The 25,858-nt window shown below is 44.5% G+C and overlaps 1 protein-coding gene across 3 annotated transcripts in view; it reads left to right on the top strand.

Moving 5' to 3' along the window:
* Positions 1 to 25,858, top strand: part of LOC137414419 (nuclear factor of activated T-cells, cytoplasmic 3) — a 323,497-nt gene that overhangs the window by 280,298 nt on the left and 17,341 nt on the right. For all 3 annotated transcript variants that reach the window (XM_078771398.1, XM_068099948.2, XM_068099947.2), the window contains one exon: positions 12,468 to 13,076. In XM_078771398.1, coding sequence (XP_078627524.1) covers positions 12,468 to 13,076 — 609 coding nt within the window. The remainder of the gene's footprint in view (positions 1 to 12,467; positions 13,077 to 25,858) is intronic.

Raw genomic sequence — 25,858 nt, 5'->3', positions numbered from 1 at the left:
ATGTTATAAAATGTCCTACTCCTTACAAAGACACAATTGGATATGTAACGTCCATCAGCAGCCGTAGGTGCTGGTAGACAGATCCCTAGCTTTACATCCAGTCCCGATAGATCGTGTTCTCATTGTTGCAACACCTGCCTTTGGAAAACAAATGTGAAGGTTGCCAGTTGTCGGGAGTTGATCCTAGATTAGACAGCTCAAAGGTGAGTGTGCTATCTCTGCACCATCTTGACAGCCCTGTCAGAGCACAAAGATGATGGAATGGATAGGAGGAGGGGTGGTGTTGTATAGCCATCTCCTGGAGGCCTCAAGGATGGTCCGAGGGGGAGAAGTGAAGGGAAGCAGGTTACTGAGGTGGAATAAATCAATGAAGGTGGGAAGGAAGATTATACCTGATGAGAAACAGCAGACATCGGAACAATGTGATTTTAACAGCAGAGTACGTTCAGCTTTACAAATCCACGAAGGGATGGACATCGGGCAGCATGGCCCAGACAAGGATTGTGGGAAGGAAATTTGGAAGGGGCCATTTTAACCTGCAGTGATTGTATAATGGTTGAATACACCTGGAATTCAAAAAAGGACAAATAAAATTGACGATACTCGACAAATAAAGCAATGTGACCCCTGCCTTGGGTGGACAGGACAGCACAGATGTGGGGTTTTTAACTTTGGGTTTAATTCCAGGCCCAGCCAGAAACGATCAACCTTTGTTCTGACAGGCAAGTTCTGGATCAATGACTTCCACAGTCTTTCCGAGTTATCTTATTGGCTAGATTTTTTTAGCTGCGGCGAGCAGCTCTATGAGAGGACCGCGTTGTTGTTCTTGTTGTTGGGGTGCCTTTTTGAATAGCGCGTGCGCATACACTCAGACTTCCCCTACCGACCAAAACCGACCAAATAACATTCACGTCCATACATTATATGTAATCAGTTGATGAAGCATGTTGCGTCACAAAACAAAGGACAAGACCAGAACTGAAAGACAAGTGCATGTGTATAATTTAATGACTGGTCGAATTTGGTAGCGCATATTGCAACGGATATCCTCATGATTCTACACGTCGCAGCTGGTGACCACACTGTGGTCATTTTTCTCTTGTTTTTTTTTTTAATGAAAAAAGTCTTTCAAAAGGAAATAGACCGTGGCCTGCCAGTACCCAGGCCAAATATCAAACTCCTGCTCTGATACTTGTTTTACCAGTACCCGGAAATGGAGTCATTAATTAATTCTCAGGTAACAAAACATGGTCATGGGCCTGATAATAATAATAATAATAATAATAATAATAATAATAATAATAATAAGTCATGAGACGACGATGGTTCACGAGCGAGCGGTATTCAATGACAAAGGACGGACTATAACCGAAACAGGCCCGGACAGGCCAGGCCTGGAAATGTCAAAACGAAGGTTACTGACCTTGAAATGAGATAGAAAATAATGTATAAGCAGTTATGAGGTTAGTTAGCTACACAATACCAAAAATTCGGTGAAAAATAAAATGAAAAATAAATAAATAAATAAAATGAAAAAAAAAATAAAAATGAAAAATCGAGCTCCGTGGGGCTAGACACGTGACATTGGCCTAACCAAATATCGAAACCCCTGTCAGATTCCACCAAACCCGTTGGAGAAGATGTAGCTTGAACTCGATTACCCCCTAAAAAGACATATTTTTTCGGGCGTGGCTCCGTCCACAATGGGTGCAATACGCCCACTCTAGGCAGGACACAACTAGATCGTGATATCAACCTCCCACCCAAGTTTCATCAAGATCGGATGATATCATCGGGTAGTTATGCTGCGGACAGACAGACACACAGACACACAGACGGACAGACACACGCACATGACGAATATAGTGGTCACTTGATAACTCGTGAACCAATACTCTTGCTCTGCGGACAAAGGAAGCTCCGACACAGTGCACACAATGCCCAAGCAACATCTGGCCTGAAAGTGCAACTCTGAGATGAAATCTCACAAACTAACGTGGAAATGGACTTCCTTGCAACAACTTCTCCACCAGAATGTTTAGTAATTTATGGGGATATTCAGTTATCTTTAAACCAAACCAGCAACAATGAGTCATTCTGCTTCTATACAGATTGAAGCAAATCGCAAGAAGGCAATTTTAACGAACATCGGAACAAATTTAAATGCACAGATTTCCCTTTGGTAATATCCAACTACCCAGAAAAGCCCTGTGCTGGATGGTCACCAGCTTCCTGTTTGAACGTTGGTCAGCCCAACAGCGAAGCAATTAGCCTGTGTCAGGGCAAGTGCAGCCAGTAGGGAAACGCAGGCCCGGCCCATGCCTAAAACCCATTTCTGGGCACTCTTGGCTCAGTTGCTGTCGCTGTTTGTGTTGGGGCATCCTGTTGCTATGTGGGATGGAGTGGTGGATGGTTACTAGGGAGATTCCGTGGAGGGAACACTGTAAAGCTTGTCTCAAAACCCATGGCCTTTCCAGCTCAGTGGGTGGATGATTAAGCCTCGGTACATGTGCCTGCGAGCTTGTTTATTTGTCTCCAGCTGGATAGGTGCCTTGATATGTCAGAGCCAAAGGGTTTGTGTTTGTTTGTGGCTCCTAGGCAAAGAGCATTAGCTGAGGCGTGCATGGAGACACTCGTGGAATTGTTACATTTAGTCAGAGCGTGAGGCTGAACAGATAACGTTCATTGGCAGCTCCGTCAAACGCTGACCGCAGGAATCCAAATGGCAAATAAACTGCAGAGGAGGAAGAAGAAGAAAAAGAATTGCACAAAATCATTTGCAACTCAGATTGTGTCGGCCGTGTTCTCAGTCATGGAGAAGATTGTGAGGAGAGTATATATTTAATCACAACGGTTATTTGAACAAGAACTTCTCCAACATTCGCATTCATTTACATTGACTTGCTCACAGGAAACGCTATGAAAACTAGAATGGCACTCAGAAGAGCGCATGCCTCTACCAAGCTGAACAGTCTATACAGTCACGTGAAAAAGTAAGTACACCCCATGTAAAGTTTTGACTTTTTCAACATATTTCAACATACAGCTATTTGATCTTCATTTCAACAATATTGATAGTTAAAGGTGATATAATCTATCTATAATTCCAGTAATCTCTGTGTGTATGTTTGTATGTTTGTATGTTTGTATGTTTGTGTGTTTGTATGTTTGTATGTCTGTATGTCTGTGACCGCTGTTTCTCGACAACCACGGGTCCGATATACTTTAAACTTGCCAGGTATATTGCTGGGGACCCGAGGATGTGCCTTTTCAAGGTTTCATATTAATCGGAGAAGTAGTTACCGAGCTATGTCCAAAAAACGATTCAACCAATCAGAGAGCAGCGAGCTATCACGTGTGCCGAACGTGGCGAACAGACTCTGCCTCGGACGGCACATTTGAGAGCGTATTCATTTATTTCACGTTGGAAAACTATGTTGCCGTTAAACTATGTTTTAAAACTAATTAAAACTAATTTGCGATTCATCGTAACTGCGATTTGCGACCTTCCGGACAGTGAAGACTGCACTTCCGGCAGCCAATCACAGAACGCGTTGTTGCGTAGGCGTGGCCGATGTGAGAGCGAGCCGAGCCGAGCGCGTGCGCCATTACGGTTCGTAATTCGATTTCTTCCGGAGAAAATAATAATTTCTCGATTTCTTATGCGCATTATTTCTCCCTATTCAGTCAGAGCGAAGGGCGGAAGCGAAGAGCGTTGTTTTTTTTGTTTACGGGCGTACGGGCGTACGGGCGGGGTAGAGCGTACGGGTAGCGTTTTTTTTTTTTTTTGGCAAGGAACGGGCACCCACGTACGGGCATGCCCTAGTATAACAAATATCATGAAACATTTACATTTTGGAGTCCATTGTATAATTTAAATAAACATAAATGCAAAATTCGCATGTGGAAAAAGTAAGTACACCCCTACATTTATCACTACTTCAAATACCTAAAATTAGAATCAGGTGCACCAGCTCAGGTGCAAATGATTAGAACATCGTTAGAGAGGATCTTGGAGGTACCTGTCTTATTTAAACCTCAGACATTTAGTTTGGTTTGCTCTTTGTTGTTGAAATGTGCGGCGTCACAATGCTGAGATCAAAAGAGCTCTCTGAGGCCTTCAGAAAGAAGGTTATAGATGCCTACGGGTCTGGGAAGGGATTTAAAAAGATCTCCAAACCATTTGAAATCAATCATTCGACTGTCCGGAAGATCATCTACAAGTGGAGAAGATTCCAAACAACTGCCAACTTGTTCAGGCCAGGCCGCCCCAGCAAGTTCAGCCCGAGAGCAGACCGCAAGATGCTGAAAGAAGTCTCTAAGAACCCCAGAATGTCATCACGGGACCTACAGGTAGCTCTTGCCACTGTTGATGTCAAAGTGCATGAGTCTACCATTAGAAAGAGGCTGTACAAATTTGATCTGCATGGGAGGTGTGCCAGGAGGAAACCTTTGCTGTCCAGAAAGAACATCAGGGCAAGACTAAAGATTGCCAATGAACACATAGGCAAAGACCAGCACTTCTGGAACAATGTGCTCTGGACAGATGAGTCAAAGGTAGAGCTATTTGGCCCCAGTACCAGAAGACATGTTTGGCGAAAACCAAAGACAGCATTTGACCACAAGAACCTGATACCAACTGTAAAGCAGCATGGTGGTGGAAATATTATGGTTTGGGGCAGCTTTGCTGCATCAGGGCCTGGGCAGCTCACCATCATAGAATCCACTATGAATTCTTCATTGTACCAGAGGGTGCTTGAGGATAATGTGAGGCCATCTGTCGGAAAGGTGAAGCTCAACCGTAGGTGGACTTTGCAACATGACAATGACCCAAAACATACCAGTAAATCCACCAAGGAATGGCTGAAAAGAAAGAAATGGAGGGTTCTGGAATGGCCTAGTCAAAGCCCGGATCGAAATCCCATCGAGATGTTGTGGGGGGATTTGAAACGAGCTGTGCATGCAAGAAACCCCTCAAACATCGCACAGCTGAAAGAATTCTGCATGGAGGATTGGGCAAAAATTTCTCCCAGTCGATGTCAGAGACTGGTAGACAGTTATAAGAAACGCCTACTTGAGGTTGTTTCTGCCAAAGGGGGCAATACCACCTGTTAGAGCCAAGGGTGTACTTACTTTTTCCACATGCGAAATTTGCATTTATGTTTATTTAAATTATACAATGGACTACAAAATGTAAATGTTTCATGATATTTGTTATATTATATCACCTTTATCTATCAGTTGTTGAAATGAAGATCAAATAGCTGTATGTTGAAATATGTTGAAAAAGTCAAAACTTTACATGGGGTGTACTTACTTTTTCACATGACTGTATATATATGTACAGTATATGTATATACAGTATATCAGTATATATATACAGTATATATAAATACAGTATATCAGTATATGTATATACAGTGTATGTACATACAGTATATCAGTATAATATTGTTACAGACACGGCTAAAGATGTTGCTTGACCGAGCGGAATGGCCGCCGTGTTCGTACAGTTTTCCCGATTACCCCCAACTCACCCGATTCCACTCGAACGTTGGCCAAATCGCGCTACGCTAAATCAATGATGGAAAGGACACAACGACTGGGATAAATGAAATGACGCAAGGGGTACAGTTCTCAAGACCTCCGGAGGAGGATATAATTAGTGGTGGAGAAAAGGGGTAGATTACAAGGTAGAGTGAGGTAAAAGACACAGAAGAGATAGGCACTTAGATACAATCTTATCTATCCCAGACAGACCACAGACAAACGGAACAAGGCTGACTTACACAGGGATTGATGGCAGGGAAGGACAGGTCGGTTGATAGCACAAGGTGCACCTTGGCTCGGGGACAGGATCAAGCACGGTCCAAAAGATGCAGGGCGGCCTCACAGCACTCGGAGGTGGCGTCTTTCTTCTCCAAGCTCAGCGCGCATCTGACGTCACCTCCCTCTTCCTGCGCATGCTCAGCGGGGAGTCACACGCCCTCGGCTGGTTGGCTCCGCCCCAGATGGGACCGGTCCGCCGCTTCTATTGGGTGCGGGGGTTACCGGGCTCTGCCCTTGACGAGGAGCTGACAGCGAGCCCCTACTTGGTAACCCCGTTGAGCACATGTTCGATGGCGGCTCGTTGGAAAGGCCTGGTGCCCTCCCAACACCCCCTACCAACCAAGCCGGAGTGAGGACGCGCACTCCCCGCGCTGCCGCCGTTGTTGTTGTTGTTGTTGTTGAACCGTGAGGAAGAGCTGCGGGGAGGTATTGGGAGGTCCTAAACTTCCTAACGGTGCCATACAATCACATTCTGGTGCAACGAAGAGTCAGAATTAATGGAAACGAGTCCTTAACTGACATAGACTAAGAATAACTAGCAAGATGTCCTATAGTTGTCTACGTGAGATGCGGTGGACCTGGATGCGACATTTAATGGGGGAAATAGGGGGAGGTCGGGTCTACAGAGTGTTGTTTACAGAAAATGGGACTAGGGAATGGGGGATTGGGGATAGTTGGGAAGTATTGAGGAAATAGGGGAATATTTACAAGCGGATATGGATGGATGCAAATCCCATATCCGCAACATTGCACCCTTCTCTACCTCGGGGCGTCCCGACCCTATAAATTTTTACCTACGTTAGTGTGGCACTCAGATGTAGTTCCCTCTACTATTAACTCAACCCTGAGTGCGACAGTTTTACAGATGTTCACAAATGAGTAAATATGTCCCCCTGCGACGTTGCACCCTTCTCCTACCAGAAACACACCCACAGGATAACCGAATCGCGGAAAGCATCCTCAAACTAAACATACAGCCGGTAGGGAGCATCATTTATACAACACTACACTGATATTTACACTACGATCCAGGACCTGTTCTTTGAGGAACACATGCAGATGTTATGCATAGAGAGAGCACGCATGCCAGCATCGATACACCAACCCACGAGTGCCCTGTGGCCCTACGGCCTTTAATAATGTGCAGAGCACCCCGTCCAAGCACCAAAAGCACCACCCCATTATGTACAGTCAGCACCATCCGGTGCACCAATAAAGTGTTCAATAAAAATGCACAATTAAGTGTCCATGGTCACCGGTGGTGTCGCAGCCGGCCGATGTTCTGCCACTGGTCTTGCCTTCATGGAGTGCACTTGGCCTTCTGGCTTCTTTAAAAATAAAGAAAGGCGCCAACCGCGTCCATTTCTAAATTGTGGCCGTCAGGGGGGCCAACTAAAAGTGGTTCACCTGTATGGCATAGGTGCCACGTTGACCCAGAGGTCCATCAACGGGTGGTGCTTGCCCGCAAAAGAACTGCGGTCCATGGTGGGCGGCCACAAAAATTGCGGTCCATATGGTGTATCGATCCAGGCAGCAAGCAGCGGAAGTACAGGCCCACAACTGCGGCGCCAGCACCTCTCTCTCCTCTCTCTCTGCCCCAAAGCCAGATCCTCGGAGGTGGGAGACAAAAGAAGACAAGTGAGTAAGGTGGTAAGGGCGCAAAAGTGCATGCAATATAAGGTAATGCACACTGGGGGCACATGGGAACCAGGTGAGACAGGTACGTTCCTACCGTACCCCCCCCCCCCCACCAGGTAACCTACATTGCCCCTCCCTTACCCCTTACTGTATCCACAAAACACAACACTACCCATAAACATCTACTTTACACATCAACAAACGTCCCTACTGTCTTCCCCGTTCCTCCCATAAACCAAATTCGTCTTCTCTCCCTCCTAACCAATCAAATTTGCCATTTCCAACTCTCATCAAAATTTGCCATCTCCAACTCAACATCAAAATTTGCCATCACCAATTCATCATCAGTCCCTCCTAAGGAGGGAGAGATGGAATCACCCCAATGTCTTATCCACGTCGTGATGCGTCTCACAAATCCACACAGCAATTCTCCTTTCCTGCAACACAGAACAAAGGAACACAGGTGTGGAGTCATCATCATCACCTCAGGTAAGTGGCTGCGTATGGTGCGACAGGTTCATCAATCCTAACTATTTCCTAAATGACTTTAACAACTTTCCATTACCCGGGGTCTTTCCCTGCCAATCCATTGGCCAACTTACACTATGGGTTCTAAAAACCAATTCCCATTGACCAAACTGTGGTGCTTCTCAAGTTGGGGTCTCACTCCCCCGATTCATCACTCGGTGCCCCCGCACAATTTCGGTGGCTGGGTCGTGCGACGCTCCCAGCTGGTCCGCCCACCTGCACACCTCCACCACTGTTGTTGCCTACCGAGCTCACCTGCTCCTCACCCTAACCTAACTAACTGGGGAAGGCCCTCTCGCACTCTCACCCCCTCAGTGCCCTCTCTGGCACGGGCTGCCCGATCCACACCCGGGATCCTCAGGCACCCACTGACACTAACGGCTCCCAGAGCCCACCTGCGGCCTCACCTGGCCGACATCTAACAGTTGCGGAGTGCCCAACCATTCACACTCATACTAACAGGCCACACGACCAGCCAATTTCACCACACCAATGCACCCATCCACAATACCATTCTGCAACCGCACCACAAATGCCAATATCCAACCACAATTTACCTATACCCTCTACCTAACACTTACACTACCCGCCCCGGGTACTCGTGAAAGGGGTCCACTCTTCCCCCATCCACACCTTCGCACCATGCACACCACTCCGTACCACTTACTCCAACTCTCTCCACACCACTCATTCCAATACTTCATGTATTCCACACACCTGTACTTGCACACCTGTGCTCTCATACTTGGTGCCGCCTGCACCCTTCTCTCCCCCAAGCGCATTCGCGCTGATCCACAACACTCACTACTCATACACTGCTCCACACACCTGTCCAATTCTCACACAGCATCATCTCATCTAACTACTCCCCTCTGAAACTTGCGCTTCCCAGTCGTCCCTTACACTCAGCGCTCCCACGTCATTATCAAACACTAAGCTACTACGTCCCCACTACAGGTATCAGTCACTATCTGAACCTTAACGTTACCTAATGTCATCTTCGCTAGATCCCTACACACAATATCCTAACCCACCCGGGCTAGTTTTCACTGCCATACACCCCATAATCTATAGCGCATTTGCCCCCAAATCATGGGAAGGGTGGCAGGGATGCCACCCTTACCCACCGTCATACGGCGCGAGTGGTACCTTGTGGGACCACCTCGTATGTGAGTCATTGCCCGCCTGCCGGACCCCGTGCGCCGCCCCTTGCGGGGTCAGCGCGGGGCCGAACCGGCCGGGCCCCCACAGTACATTACCCCCAAGGGGCTCCCGTGCCTCCCCTGTCCCTCTAAAAACTACCCCTGTTGGTGTCGATGCATGGGTCACACTTCCGCAACCCGCTACCCATTCCATACCACCACAACCTTGCTCACTCACACCTCGCACCTCTCCCATCACCGGACCCTCTCGCTCGCACCCTCGTTCCATACCCTCCGGACCAGCCATACACCTCACTCTTGACCTCTCACGAACATCCGGGTCTATCTCGACCCCCAAGCTTATTAAATCACCTGGCGCATCATACGCACGACCATATTGGTCACCACTTACACCGGGTCCTCTTTCTCTTCGCTTCTCCTCCATCACCTGCGAATCCCTCATCCGGTTAATGAGCACATCATCACGATCCGAACACAGACTTTGGACCAATTCTTTTACTTCCTCCTTTATCTCTTTCTTATCCTCTCTCCGTCGCTTCTTAATTTCGCTCACCCCTTCTTCCACCTCTTCTAATTTCTGCTTCACCTCTTTCATCTCCTTGTGCGCCCCCTTAAGTTCTTCCTCTAACTCCACCTTATTTTTTTCTATGTGCTCCCGCACCTCCCGCTCTTTAACTTCCATCACCTCTACCACCTTGTTCATTTTCCTCGTCAGGTCCTCATGTACCGTCTGACACTCTTTTTTAATTACCCCTACGTCCTTTTTCATCTCCTTCTGTGTCGATTTTAAACCCTCTATTACCGCTGTGTTCTTCTTTACCTGGTCCCCCAACTCCTTTTGTCCCACTGTCAGTTGTTCTACTCCCAGCGTCAACTCCTCTATACCACCTTGCAATTTTAAAGTCCCCTTTCTCACCTCCTTCTCCATGCGCTCCTTACAGTGCCTCACCTCCTCGCGCACTCCTCCGACCTCCTCACTCACACCTCTCCCATCACTTGCATCTCCTGCCCAGATGCCACCCTCATCTGCTCCATTTCCTCCCTGTGAGCATCCAATTTAGTTTCTACCCCCATTCTGACCCCCTCTATCTGCTGCCCCATTTTTTTAACTTCCCTTTCCGCTTGGTCCCTCATGTCCCTCAATTTGCCTTCCATACTGTTTTCTAACCCCTCTAACCCATTTTTCACTCCCTCTATCTGATTCTCCTGGGCAGCCATTCTATTTTCCACCCCCGTTAACCCCTCCTGTATTTCCCCTAATCTATTGTCTAATCCCTCTATTCTACTCCCTAACCCTCCGATCTGGGCCCCCATCCTTTGTTCTAACCGTTGGCTATTGGCCCCCATGTCCTCCCTCAATTTCTCGCTATTGGACCCCATCCTTTGTTCTAACCGTTCGCTATTCTGGGCCATAAGGGCCTTCATTTGTATTAAAAAAAGGTTCAAATCTACCAGCGGCGCTGCTACGGTCGCGGGCGCGGTCGCCGTAGCCATCTGCGAGGCGCCATTTTGCGCGCCCGTAACCTCGTGCGCGAGGACGCCATTTTGCGAACCTGCCGCCCTCACTGCTTCGCTCTCCTCTTGTCCCTCAATTTGGTCCTGGATCGACCCTGCCTCACTCTCCTCTACCGGAACCCAGCCGTCTTGATCTGCCATAGCGCGACTTTCAAAATTCGGGTTTTTATTTTAAAACAATACAAATTTCACAGTTAATAATTTCGAGCGCGTGAAGCACGCTTCGGGTCCAATCTCACTTCCTGACACCAATTGTTACGGATCGCGGTTTAGATGTTATGATGGGCCGAGCGGATGGTCCACCGCGACCTAACAGTTCCCCCGATTGTTCCCCAACTCACCCGATTCCACTCGAACGTTGGCCAAATCGCGCTACGCTAAATCAATGATGGAAAGGACACAACGACTGGGATAAATGAAATGACGCAAGGGGTACAGTTCTCAAGACCTCCGGAGGAGGATATAATTAGTGGTGGAGAAAAGGGGTAGATTACAAGGTAGAGTGAGGTAAAAGACACAGAAGAGATAGGCACTTAGATACAATCTTATCTAGCCCAGACAGACCACAGACAAACGGAACAAGGCTGACTTACACAGGGATTGATGGCAGGGAAGGACAGGTCGGTTGATAGCACAAGGTGCACCTTGGCTCGGGGACAGGATCAAGCACGGTCCAAAAGATGCAGGGCGGCCTCACAGCGCTCGGAGGTGGCGTCTTTCTTCTCCAAGCTCAGCGCGCATCTGACGTCACCTCCCTCTTCCTGCGCATGCTCAGCGGGGAGTCACACGCCCTCGGCTGGTTGGCTCCGCCCCAGATGGGACCGGTCCGCCGCTTCTATTGGGTGCGGGGGTTACCGGGCTCCGCCCTTGACGAGGAGCTGACAGCGAGCCCCTACTTGGTAACCCCGTCGAGCACATGTTCGATGGCGGCTCGTTGGAAAGGCCTGGTGCCCTCCCAACACCCCCTACCAACCAAGCCGGAGTGAGGACGCGCACTCCCCGCGCCGCCGCCGTTGTTGTTGTTGTTGTTGTTGTTGTTGTTGTTGTTGAACCGTGAGGAAGAGCTGCGGGGAGGTATTGGGAGGTCCTAAACTTCCTAACGGTGCCATACAATCACATTCTGGTGCAACGAAGAGTCAGAATTAATGGAAACGAGTCCTTAACTGACATAGACTAAGAATAACTAGCAAGATGTCCTATAGTTGTCTACGTGAGATGCGGTGGACCTGGATGCGACATTTAATGGGGGAAATAGGGGGAGGTCGGGTCTACAGAGTGTTGTTTACAGAAAATGGGACTAGGGAATTGGGGATTGGGGATAGTTGGGAAGTATTGAGGAAATAGGGGAATATTTACAAGCGGATATGGATGGATGCAAATCCCATATCCGCAACAATATGTATATACAGCAAATATGTAAATACAGTATATCAGTATACGTATATGCAGTATATATAAATACAGTATATCAGTATATGTATATACAGTATATGTACATAGAGTATATCAGTATATGTATATACAGCAAATATGTAAATACAGTATATCAGTATATGTATATACAGTATATATTAATACAGTATATCAGTATGTGTATATACAGTATATCAGTATATGTATATACAGCAAATATGTATAGACAGTATATCAGTATACGTATATACAGTATATGTATAAACAGTATATATATATGTATACTTTTTAATGGATGCATTATTTTGGAATTCATAGACTGCACAGTGTTTAGCTGTTGTTTAATTGTGCGACATACTCTCTCTGCACATTTCCCAACAGCTCCACCGGTCATGATCAAGAGTGAGCCATGCGATGATTACTACGGCTCCTTTGGGCCTTCTTTTACACATGATACAGGATTCCTATCTCACGGCCCCGTGGGCAGCTACATGGGGGCTCTGAACAGCCCTCTGCATCGTGAACCACAATCACCTGCCTTCACACCATTTGTACCTTTTTTACCCACTCTGCCTCCTCCACCACACCCTCAAGATGGCCTACCAATGGCACCTCAACGGACTCGTTATGCCAACTGTGATTCGGGTGATTGTCACTTGTGTTCGGACTGTGTCAGGCCCGGTGCCGATCTCTTTTGCCCGTCTCATCGCGGACACCCGGGCCTCTGCCAGGGACCATCCTTTGGCCCGACATCCGGTCACTATGGTGATGGAGTATCCCTCGAAAGCCCAAAATATCCTCCAAGCTATGCAGCTTATTCTCAGACCAATAACAACTTTCCTCAGAGCCCAACGCCAAATGGACACCCTGTGCCTATCAAGGCTTACGGAGATCCCACGACCTATTCTCGAGAATCACATGGCTCTGGAACCATCAAGCAGGAGCCCATGGAGAGTGCCCCACGAGCTCAAAGCATCACTCTCGATGACGGTAAGAAAATGCATTTAACTTACATTTTAAAATCAAAACCCACACACTGTATTTGGATCTTTGGCTTTCCCATGTGGTCTCAAATTAAAAACCAATAACCTTCTGCTCGATAAACATTTCATACCTAAAAGCCATTGTGACTGCATGCAACAGCCAATTACATCAGTGGTTATTTCAAACAATGCATTCCAGTCCCTAATTTTGCAATTATTGTCCAGAATAGTTTGTTGGAATGTTAATATGGCATCAATATGGGAGACAAGGTACCAGTATGAACCATTCTGGTTTCAAGTGGGTTATTAAGGGAATATTTTGGCAAGTTAAACTGCTGGCAATCGACGAGTGTTCAGTTAACCCTGTCTACAGTTACAATGGTTTTACATCCAACGGTCGAGGCTCATGGAAGTGCTGAACGACAAAGGGCAGCAGATTCCCAAACTAGCAAAGGGTGTGTGGGTGAACACGCACACCAGGTAAAAAGGAGGAATAAAACCAAAATGAGTAACAATTTCCCAGACAGGGGCAGATTGGGAAACAATCGGCATGTGTAGAAGAGATCATGGATGTGTATGGGGTGAGCACATGAGGTGGTGATGTGCGACACGTTTGAAAGACTGAAGTGAGGATGACGAGACGATGGACACAACGAGACAATTCCACAATTGGGAGAATAAGGGGGCGATTGAATGCAGGTGGACAACCAGCCTGGAATTCATGAGGTTTAGCAGGTGAAGGTTTCTTGAGGAACGTGTACAACCTGTGGTTACCTGGAGATGGCAGGAGGAGCTTGGCCAGATTTAAGTTTGCATAAAATATATAGTCAACCATCTTGCCATTGCTGGAAGAATGACAATTCTTGGGAATTCTCCTCCTGCCTTGACAGGATAATTGTACTCAGCAGGACAAGTTATTATGCCAGGGAGTTTTTTTCTACGACGGAAGAGCTTGAATGTAGTATAACTTTGACGTCAGCCCAGAAAGTAGTTGTGAGGTGGGGTGTCTGTCTGACCTTCCAGTCAACTCATGGTAAAACAAGAACGGCACTCGGTAGAGAACATACCTCCGCCAGACTGAACAGTATACGTTTTGTATCCCATTGATAGGCCGGATCTGGATCCGACATGAACCAAAATCGAATTTGCTTGTTCTTGTCACCTACCCAACTCATCCACCAATTTTGTCGTCAGTCATTCACAACTTTTTGAAATATCATGTTATTTATCGTTTTTGGTCCTATCACTTAAAAAATAAAGAAACTCTTGTATCCGGATCCGGATTCAGGTATTCACCAAAATTGACAAAATTATTCCTAGTCAAACACGCAACATGTCCACCACGTTTCGTCAAAATCCATCCACAACTTTTTGAGATATCGTGATATATATGTTTTTTTTTGTGCTGTCACACAATGTTAAATAATTACTTAAAATTTTTTTATCGGATCCAGATCCAGATCTTCACCTAAATCTAATCATTTCGTCCATGTCACATACCCAATCGGTCTACCCAATTTCGTCTGAATCCGTCCACAATTTTTGAGATATCCTGTTCACAGCCAAACAGTCAGGGGTGAAAACATAACCTCCATCCACCTTCAGTGGCGGAGGTAATAATTCATCCCCACCAAACTGGCACAACTCACAGGAGAGATGACATTGCAATTCACTCCCACCAAAAACTGGAAAACATTTTCCATCATAGATCATGTAACAACCCAAATATTATAATAAAATAATGATCTTCACATCATATTGCTTGATATTACATTTTGCAGAAACAATGAATTAATCAAAACATAAAATATCCTAATTAAATATTCAATTTTTACAAAACGCTTGTCGTTATAGTAAATATAGACATTAATTTATTTTTCAATAAAAATTAACATAAAGAAAATTGAAATGTAATATCAGTATAATTTGACCGTAGCTTTCAAAAAGATATCCCAGTTATTATTTTTCTCTTCGTTATAACAAAAAGGAATAGATGCATCTAAGATCTGCAGAGAGAGAGAGAGAGATCTCCTTGGAATGTCTGTTAGTCTTAATCTTGTCCCAGAAAACAAAACCAAACAATGAGAATCTCTTTTCTGATCTCACGACAAAAAAAAAGACAATCTCACATCTCCATCTTAGTAGAGCTTCAGACTTGCAGCCAGTAAAATGGCGTATTACGTTTGAGGTCGAAGCTGTATTGTATGTAGTGCAGTAAGTCCATAAATAGTACCATCACTGTACATAAATAGTACCATTATTGTACAAAAATATTACAGTGAGTCCATAAATAGTACCACCACTGTACATAAATAGTACCACCACTGTACATAACTAGTACCATCACTGTACATATATAGTATCATCACTGTACATAAATAGTACCATCACTGTACATAAATAGTACCATTATTGTACAAAAATATTACAGTGAGTCCATAAATAGTACCACCACTGTACATAAATAGTACCACCACTGTACATAAATAGTACCATCACTGTACATATATAGTATCATCACTGTACATAAATAGTACCACCACTGTACATAAATAGTACCATCACTGTACATACATAGTATCATCACCGTACATAAATAGTACCATCACTGTACATAAATAGTACCATCACTGTACATAAATAGTACCATCTTTGTACATAAATAGTACCATCACTGTACATAAATAGTACAGTGAGTCCATAAATAGTACCACCACTGTACATAAATAGTACCACCACTGTACATAAATAGTACCACCACTGTACATAAATAGTACCACCACTGTACATAAATAGTACCATCACTGCACATAAATAGTACCATCAATGTACTGTACATAAATAGTACCACCACTGTACATAAATAGTACCATCACTGTACATAAATAGTACAGCAAGTCCATAAATAAATAGTACAGAAGTCCATAAATAGTCCCATTACTGTACATAAATAGTACAGCAAGTCCATAAATAAATAGTACAATAAGTCCATAAATAGTCCCATTACTGCACATAAATAGTACAGCAAGTCCATAAATAAATAGTACAGTAAGTCCATAAATAGTCCCATTACTGCACATAAATAGTACAGCAAGTCCATAAATAGTCCCATTACTGTACATAAATAGTACAGCAAGTCCATAAATAAATAGTACAGTAAGTCCATAAATAGTCCCATTACTGCACATAAATAGTACAGCAAGTCCATAAATAAATAGTACAGTAAGTCCATAAATAGTCCCATTACTGCACATAAATAGTACAGCAAGTCCATAAATAGTCCCATTACTGTACATAAATAGTACAGCAAGTCCATAAATAAATAGTACAGTAAGTCCTTAAATAGTCCCATTACTGTACATAAATAGTACAGCAAGTCCATAAATAAATAGTACAGTAAGTCCATAAATAGTCCCATTACTGCACATAAATAGTACAGCAAGTCCATAAATAAATAGTACAGTAAGTCCATAAATAGTCCCATTACTGCACATAAATAGTACAGTAAGTCCATAAATAGTCCCATTACTGTACATAAATAGTACAGCAAGTCCATAAATAAATAGTACAATAAGTCCATAAATAGTCCCATTACTGCACATAAATAGTACAGCAAGTCCATAAATAAATAGTACAGTAAGTCCATAAATAGTCCCATTACTGCACATAAATAGTACAGCAAGTCCATAAATAGTCCCATTACTGCACATAAATAGTACAGCAAGTCCATAAATAAATAGTACAGTAAGTCCATAAATAGTCCCATTACTGCACATAAATAGTACAGCAAGTCCATAAATAAATAGTACAGTAAGTCCATAAATAGTCCCATTACTGCACATAAATAGTACAGCAAGTCCATAAATAAATAGTACAGTAAGTCCATAAATAGTCCCATTACTGCACATAAATAGTACAGCAAGTCCATAAATAGTCCCATTACTGTACATAAATAGTACAGCAAGTCCATAAATAAATAGTACAGTAAGTCCATAAATAGTCCCATTACTGCACATAAATAGTACAGCAAGTCCATAAATAAATAGTACAGTAAGTCCATAAATAGTCCCATTACTGCACATAAATAGTACAGCAAGTCCATAAATAAATAGTACAGTAAGTCCATAAATAGTCCCATTACTGCACATAAATAGTACAGCAAGTCCATAAATAAATAGTACAGTAAGTCCATAAATAGTCCCATTACTGCACATAAATAGTACAGCAAGTCCATAAATAGTCCCATTACTGCACATAAATAGTACAGCAAGTCCATAAATAAATAGTACAGTAAGTCCATAAATAGTCCCATTACTGCACATAAATAGTACAGCAAGTCCATAAATAAATAGTACAGTAAGTCCATAAATAGTCCCATTACTGCACATAAATAGTACAGCAAGTCCATAAATAAATAGTACAGTAAGTCCATAAATAGTCCCATTACTGCACATAAATAGTACAGCAAGTCCATAAATAGTCCCATTACTGTACATAAATAGTACAGCAAGTCCATAAATAAATAGTACAGTAAGTCCATAAATAGTCCCATTACTGCACATAAATAGTACAGCAAGTCCATAAATAAATAGTACAGTAAGTCCATAAATAGTCCCATTACTGCACATAAATAGTACAGCAAGTCCATAAATAAATAGTACAGTAAGTCCATAAATAGTCCCATTACTGCACATAAATAGTACAGCAAGTCCATAAATAAATAGTACAGTAAGTCCATAAATAGTCCCATTACTGCACATAAATAGTACAGCAAGTCCATAAATAAATAGTACAGTAAGTCCATAAATAGTCCCATTACTGCACATAAATAGTACAGCAAGTCCATAAATAGTACCATCATGTGGAGATAAGATGATATTTAAATAATCCCAATTAATTAATTTAATGGTAAACGACAATTCAGAAAAAGAGGCAATGATTAGTTATTGGTGAATACTGCAAATAAAGTATCAATATTATTATCCTATTCTTTGTGGGTTTGCATCATAGCTGGGACTGCGGCTGTGCTACTGATGCAGTGCCCCTTGTAGCTTAGAGTAGGAATTTGTAATATGACCAGGGTGCCGGCAATAACTTGCCTATTCCATGAAAGACACCAAGGGATTTTTTAATATCCACCAACTAAAGCTAGCAGATGGATCCTCCAGCTTAACGTGCTTCAGCATTGAGGCGCACACATCGATGTAACCCCTGCGTGCAAACACCAGGATGACATTTCATAGCTACAATCACAGGTTAGACAGCTCCAAAGTGAGTGCACATACGTCTATACTATCCTGTAACCAATGGCATCATTACATTTCCAAATTTCAAAAGAAGCTTTATTTTTCTTTTTTACCAATCCAAAATCTAGGCTCAGGCAAGAACAAGGTGTCAGAGGGTTAAAAAGCAAATGAACTGGCTATGGGGTACTAACACTAAAGTGGGGCAACAGTTGGACTCAACAATCAAGGGAATGAAAAGCAGCAGGTTCACAGAGTAGGGGAGTTCAGGGTAGGGCAGTGGGTGAATACATGGATGTAACAAGGGGAGGAACGGACAGGAGGAGGAGAAAGAAGGAACCAAAGTAACTTGCAAGTAGAGGGGAAGGTAAGGGAAGGAGAGAAGAGATGATAGGTAGGGATAGAAAGCCTAGACTTTAAGATAAATCACAAAGAGGTGGTTGCTGGAAGGTTATACATGCAACCTGGAGGACCTGGAAAGAGAGAATAATGAACAGAAAGAGCAAGACCGGGTGAGAGACTTTGACTTATAATAATAATAATAATAATAATAATAATAATACATTTATTTTATATAGCGCTTTTCAAGAAGCCCAGAGACGCTTTGACAGAGTACAAAAAACAAGTGCAAAAAGACAAAAATCAATAGGTAAATAATCAAAGCAAAAGGAAGGAGAAGGAGAAGAGATAGTCAGGGGTTAAATGCTGTGGGTTAAATGTTGAATGCAGTGTTGAACAGGTGGGTCTTGAGTGATGTTTTGAATGTGGTGAGTGAGGAGGAGTCTCTGATGGTGTGAGGTAGTGAGTTCCAGAGGGTGGGAGCAGCGATGGAGAAGGCCCTGTCCCCCCAAGATCTGAATTTGGTCCGGATGGGGGGGGGGGGGGGGGGGTCAGGAGGTTGGTACCAGCAGAGCGGAGGTTGCGGGTGGGAGTGTGTCTGGAGAGGAGGTCAGCCAGGTAGGATGGGGCCAGGTTATGGAGGGCTTTGTAGGTCAAGAGGAGGATTTTGTACTGGATTCTCTGGGGGATGGGGAGCCAGTGAAGCTTGTAAAGGACGGGGGTGATGTGGTCACGGGTCCGGGAATGGGTGAGTAGACGGGCAGCGGAGTTCTGAATGTATTGGAGTTTATTGGTGATTATTGAGGGTGAACCATAGAGGAGGCTGTTGCAGTAGTCCAGACGGGAGGTGATGAAGGCGTGGATGAGGGTTTCTGCAGCCGTGGAGGAGAGGGAAGGACGGAGACGGGCGATGTTTTTCAGGTGAAAGAAGGCTGTCTTTGTGATCTGTTTAGTGTATTTGTCGAAGGAGAGGGTTTGGTCAAAGATGATGCCAAGATTCCGGATGTGAGGGCAGGTGGATACTGGGAAACCGTCGATGTTGAGGGCAAAGTTATGGGTGGATTTGGTGAGCGTTTTTGGGCCAATGATGATTATTTCAGATTTATCATAGTTAAGTTTGAGGAAGTTGATTTGAAGCCAGGATTTTATTTCAGTGATGCAGTTTGTCAGGATAGAGTGGGTGGCGGTGGAGACGGACTTGGTGGAGATGAAAAGCTGGATGTCATCGGCGAAGCAGTGGAATTGGAGACCATGACGGTGGATTAAGTGACCAAGGGGGGACAGGTACAGGATGAAGAGGAGGGGGCCAAGAACTGAACCTTGGGGGACACCTTGGGGGAGGGGAGCAGTGGTGGATTTGCAGTTATTTATGGAGATTAACTGGCGTCTGTCAGAGAGGTATGATTTGAGAGGTATGATTTGTCAGAGAGGTTATCTTATGAAGCTCTTTTGTGATAAAGGTAAGAAAACTACACGCCATCCAAAGGAAAATGAAACCACTACAATTCCCAACATGTGCAGTCCAACAAAAACACCTTCACACTACAATAAGAAATGTAAAATGTCGTTATCACTGCTGGAAAGTGGAGATGAAGATAACACTCAGGATATTGTGTTTGTGAGAGATGGTTGAAAATAGACAGATCACCATCTTGTCTGCATTAAGTGAAGAGCAGACCACGTGATTCTCATTTTTGTGAAAATGCAATGATGTTTAAATATTCGATTTCACAGCATCTATGAGAGACAGGTATGGACTAGAACACCACTTGGTAGAGCGCATACCTCCGCCAGGCTGAACAGTGTACGTTTTGTATCTACCGATAGGCCGGATCTGGTTTCGGACCTGAACCAAAATTTAATTGGCTTGTTCTTGTCACTTACCCAACTCATCCACCAAGCTTTGTCATAACCTGTCCACAACCCTTTGAAATATCCTTTTTGGCCCTGTCCCTCAATGGTAAAGAATCACTCAAACAATAAATACAATTCTTGTATCCGGATCCAGATCTTAACCAAAATCGAATCATTTCATCCTTGACGCACACCCAACCGGTCCACCAAACTTCATCCGAATCCGTCCAGAACTTTTTGAGATATCCTGCCCACAGGCAGACAGAAAGGGGTGAAAACATAACCTCAGTCCACCTTTGGTGGTTTTTTATTTTATTATTTATTTATTTATTGGATACTAAGTCGAGGCTCGTGTAAGAGCTAACACATAGAACATATAATAAAGGGAGCGGGAGAGAGAAGGAAGTGCAGCAACAGTAGGGAACAGGGACATCGGGAGAGAGCTGGGGCAGTACAGGGTTCAATGGATAAACCAAGTGGTTGAGGTAATTACGGGCACCGGTCCATAAAAAAGAGCAATACTCCATTGAGCTAGCTATAGAACAAAAGCCTTGTAGGTTGTGAGATACTCATATTTACCAAGGACAAGTTCCATTTGTTAGACCGGCATCTGATCCTTTTCAGGGAGAAGGGAAGCCCTCCAGCCAACATGTCAGTAAGAGTTGGTATTTTATGTCATAATGTGGTGTCATCTTCAAAGACGAAATGAGGGCAGAGCCTTGTATTGGTCATTAATGTACACAAGATACAGGGCTAGGGCCAAGATTCTCCCTTCGGGCACTGCAGCCTCCACTGCGATAGAAGACGAGAGGATTTCATTGAGAGTGCCTGGCTAACAGCGTGATTGGATGAAGTCAGAAAGGCAGGAAAGAAGGTGGCCTTCTATTCCACAGGGGTAATGCTTGGCAAGCAAGCAGGATGCCAGACTGTATCCAATGCCCAAGATATGTTGAGAAACACATCCTGACCTCTTTCCTGAGATTCAGCGCTTCTGTCTATTTTTTCGTAAGAAACAACAGCAAGCAAATCCAAAGTTCTGTTGCTGGGGCAGAATCCAAAAGTAATGAGAGAATCCAAAATTAATTAGAGATTGGGACATTGGAGAAAAGGAAGACCATGCCGTCTGAAATGATGGATTCCATTATTTTGTTCCTAACTGGGCCTTAATGGCGAGCAACTGTTTTTTCTCACTTATTGTGTATTATAACGACATTGGCTGTCTTCCAGGCAGGTAGTAGGCCTCCAAAGGTGAAGGATAGGCTGAACGGAGCAGACAGAGCAACAACATCAGAAGAGGATTTGAGAACATGGGTACAAATTCCATCTGGGCCAATTGCCGAGGTCGAATTGAGGATAGCCAGAATAATTTTCTCTACGTTTTCAGGTGAAAACGTCAGAAGATGAGAGACAGAGCTTATGATAGGGAAAGGTAGGGGCAGATTGTGAAGGTTTTGGGAGACAAGTTGTCAAGGAAATGCTGAGTTAATACATTCTACATTGTTTCGAGCATTGTCAGTGTGACGCCATTTTAAATTGGAGAGGAGATTGAAGGGGAGAAGACGAATGAGATTTAAGATAATGTGGAAGTTGATTCCACATGTGGGGGAAAAGAGGTACGAATGAGTGGAGATGAGCAGTTTTTGGATTTTGAGAGTTTCACCAGAAGGAGGGTGTTGGCAGACCTTTTTTACGCTGCAGAAAACATGGAGGTGTGGGAGGTGGTAGCGGACAGAGCACGGAAAGAGCAGAGGGTGACAAGACCAGAAAGGGGGCGGTAGAAGACAGAGAGACCACTGACCTATCTGTAATGTGAAAGTGATATGCCCATACATTCAGATTCATCATAGGAGATTCCAATGATCTTGAAGGCTTTGGTTGCTATGGGAAAAGGATTGAATGATGGCAGAAATAATACAGGGGCACTAGCCCAATGGGTAGAGCTGTACTCCATCCAGCTGTGACTGAAGGCCTTGATAAGACTTCACGTGTGCCAAGGAAGGACTTTGCATGACGGAAGCTACCCAACCTGCAACTGGCTCTGGAGGCCAACCTGGAGGTGTGGTTTGACCAAGAAAAGTCGTGGCTGATAGCAAGGCGCAAATGTTTGATTGACTGAACTTCTTCAAGAAGATTGTTAAGAAAGTATATGGGAGGGTTTCCAAGATTGCCCTTTTGCAGAGAAACAGTGAGTCTGTGGGATTTCTTAGGATTTGAAGAAATATTCCAAGTGTTTTACCAGCTCGTGATTCTATCAAGGTCTGCAGAGAGGGAAGAGGATGCTGCCTGCATCACTGAAGAATGAGAGATGTTATATCAGAGGCTGCAATTATCAGAAAAGCAATAAAGAGGATTTTCCAGAGAATCAGAGAGATTGTTGATGAAGATTAGGAATATCATTGGGCCCAGAACATTGCCTTGTGGCACTCCAGTCTTGACAGGGAGTGGAGATTAAAGAATTGGCTATGAGAATGGAGGAAGTCAAGAAGACAAGTGTTGAGTTGGCCTTGGATGTCAGAGGCAGAGAGCTTGGAGAGCAGGGCCACGTGCAAGACTGGATCAAACGCTTGAGATATGTGTACAGAGATAACCCTGATCTCATGTCTGAAATTGAAGACCTCCATCCATTGTTGTAAGAGCATATGCAGCACAAGGAAGAGTAACCTGGACTGAATCCAAACTGATGTTCACAGCCAAAGGTACTCCTCTGGTATGGGAGGTGTAAGAGCAGTATAAGGACAGTGATAAATGCAGTTCTTGATGCACAGTAGAGCTCCCTTCCAGGCCGGCGTTCAGTTCTATCAAACCGGAGGAGACAATAGGCAGGGAGAGATACGAAGGAGTCAGGGATGTCTTGTGGGAGGTGGGATCCTGTTAAACAGATGATGTCCAGTTAAACAGCAGCAGCCTTTTCAGCAGAGAGGCTGGGTGGTGTAGGGTTGGGGGAAGCTTGGAGGGTGTGGGGTGGGGGGGAGCTGGGACAGTACAAGGAGTGGGGGCAGCTGGGAGCATGTGTGGAAGCTGGGAGGGTGTGGGGTGAGGATGGAACCCGGGTGGGTGCATTGTGAGGCAAATCTGGGAAAGCTGGGTGGGTACGGGGTGGAGGGGAGGGGGGGGGCTGGGACAGTACAAGGCAGTGGGGGCAGCTGGGAGCATGTGTGGAAGCTGGGAGGGTGTGGGGTGAGGATGGAACCCGGGTGGGTGCATTGTGAAGCAAATCTGGGAAAGCTGGGTGGGTACGGGGTGGAGGGGAGGGGGGGCTGCCAGGGTGGGTGGGAAGCTGGGAGGGTATGGAGCAGGGGGCAGCTGGGAGGAAGGGGAGGGGGAAGCTGGGAGGTGGATGGGTGGGGTGGATGGGTGTTGGGAAGGTGGGGAAGGAATTGGGAAGGAGTTTTTGGGGTTGTTTTTGGAGTGAGGAGTTTTTGTTTATATATATATATATATATATATATACGTATATATATATATATATATATATATATATATATATATATATATATATATATATATATATATATATATATATATATATATATATATATCTACAGACTTGGCATTTAATATGGAATATTTTTTTGTGGGGGTGAACTTACTTTTCAAGATGACTTAGAACCAAAAGTTCATTGGAATTATGTTGAAATTATTCTAGATTTTGTTAATGTGACCTTTAAAAGAAACAAAAACCACATTTGACATTTCGAAGCAAATAAATTGATCCTTGAAAGTGATGTAAACTGATATCCAACTCAATTCACGGACAGTACTGTGTTAAACTTCTGTGCGTTTTCCAGAAGTATCTCTTTATTTTGCACATTAGCCAAAAATTTTTTTTTAACAAAAACAAAAGTTAAATTACGACTGGGATTACGGACAGTAAAATTACAGTTCAGTACTTCGTGTAACCCCCACGAGCATTCAGGAGAGCACGTACACGTTGAGGCATGCTGTTCACGAGATTTGCCAAGGTTTGGACAGGAATCGCTTGCCATGCAGTTACAATAGCCTGCTGCAATTCACGCACAGAGGCAGGCTGCTGGTCTAAGTTGTCGATTTGACGCGTTAATTCTGCCCACAAGTTCTTTATCGGATTCATATCCGGGGACATGGCAGGCCACTCCATATGCTCTACACCACGGTCAGCAAGAAAGTGTTGGATCATGCGAGCACGATGAGGCCGTGCATTGTCATCTTGGAAGACAGAGTTTCCTCAAAAGGCTGCACGAACAAATGGAAGCAATGTTTCTTCCAGAATGGCCCTGTACTTGAGCTGGTTCAGGTTTCCATTCAGAACAACCAGGTCAGTTTTGCCCCCTGCATGAAAAGCAGCCCAAACGGTCACCCCACCACCTCCAGCTTGGACTCTTGGCACTATACAATCTTCGTTGTAGGCTTCATGCACTTGTCTGCACACTCGGACGCGGCCATATTGACGATAGACCAGAAATCTAGACTTGTCACTGAAGATCACGTGATTCCAGTGTCCTGGCTGCCATTGACGGTGCTCTCTGGCCCACTGCAATCGGCGCTGGCGGTGTTGTCTGGTCAGACGTGGCTTTCCCAGGGGACGCCTGGCACGATAGCCTGCTTGAACCAGTCGTTGATTGACTAGCCTTCTGGATACAGGCACATTTGTCAGTTGCTGCCACTCAGCCCTAAGCCGATTAGCTGACTTGGTACGGCCATTGCGGACTAACCGGTGCAGCTGGCGATCATCCCTCCTTGTGGTTCGGCGGGGACGTCCTGACCTCGGTATTGGAGTAGGGACACCCCTCTGAGCATTTCGTTTCAGGATCTTTGACACCTGACCTTGAGTGATGCCATACTGCCGAGCAATAGCACGCTGTTTCATGCCGGAATTTCGTAAAGCCACCACTCCATGACAAACAGCATTGTCGAGTTGACGGACCATCTCCAGGGGAAGCGGCAATAACCTTTGTAGACGTGCAGCAGTTGTTTTCCACTAATACAGAACGCAACAACCCTTATATACCCGATTGTGAAGCCAATCGTCATATGTACCTGTCCGTACATTTTGTCACGCCACCTGTGATATAATCCTGTTATTGACTTCTTGCTGCGACAGACAATCAGTGACATGCTTCTTTTAACAAAGAAATCACCGAAGCGTAAAATAAACTCACCAGATTGATATACCGAGTTCAGAAAGTAAACCCACGACAAGAAAAAAAAAAATTCCATATTAAATGCCAAGTCTGTATATATATATTGTAAAGGATAGCATGCTGAGCAGTAAAATAATTTAAATTCTTTATTAATCACCTGATGTTTCGAGAGCAAACTATTTCTCTTCCTCAGAGGCGTTGAGTGTGGTGTTGTGGTGAAACCGTTAAGTTCC

Source organism: Myxine glutinosa, chromosome 2, assembly GCF_964187855.1.
Source record: "Myxine glutinosa chromosome 2, kmMyxGlut1.1, whole genome shotgun sequence".
Classification (NCBI taxonomy): Eukaryota; Metazoa; Chordata; class Myxini; order Myxiniformes; family Myxinidae; genus Myxine; species Myxine glutinosa.
Note: the sequence above shows the minus strand (reverse complement) of the source record. Positions and strands in the feature narration are given on the sequence as shown.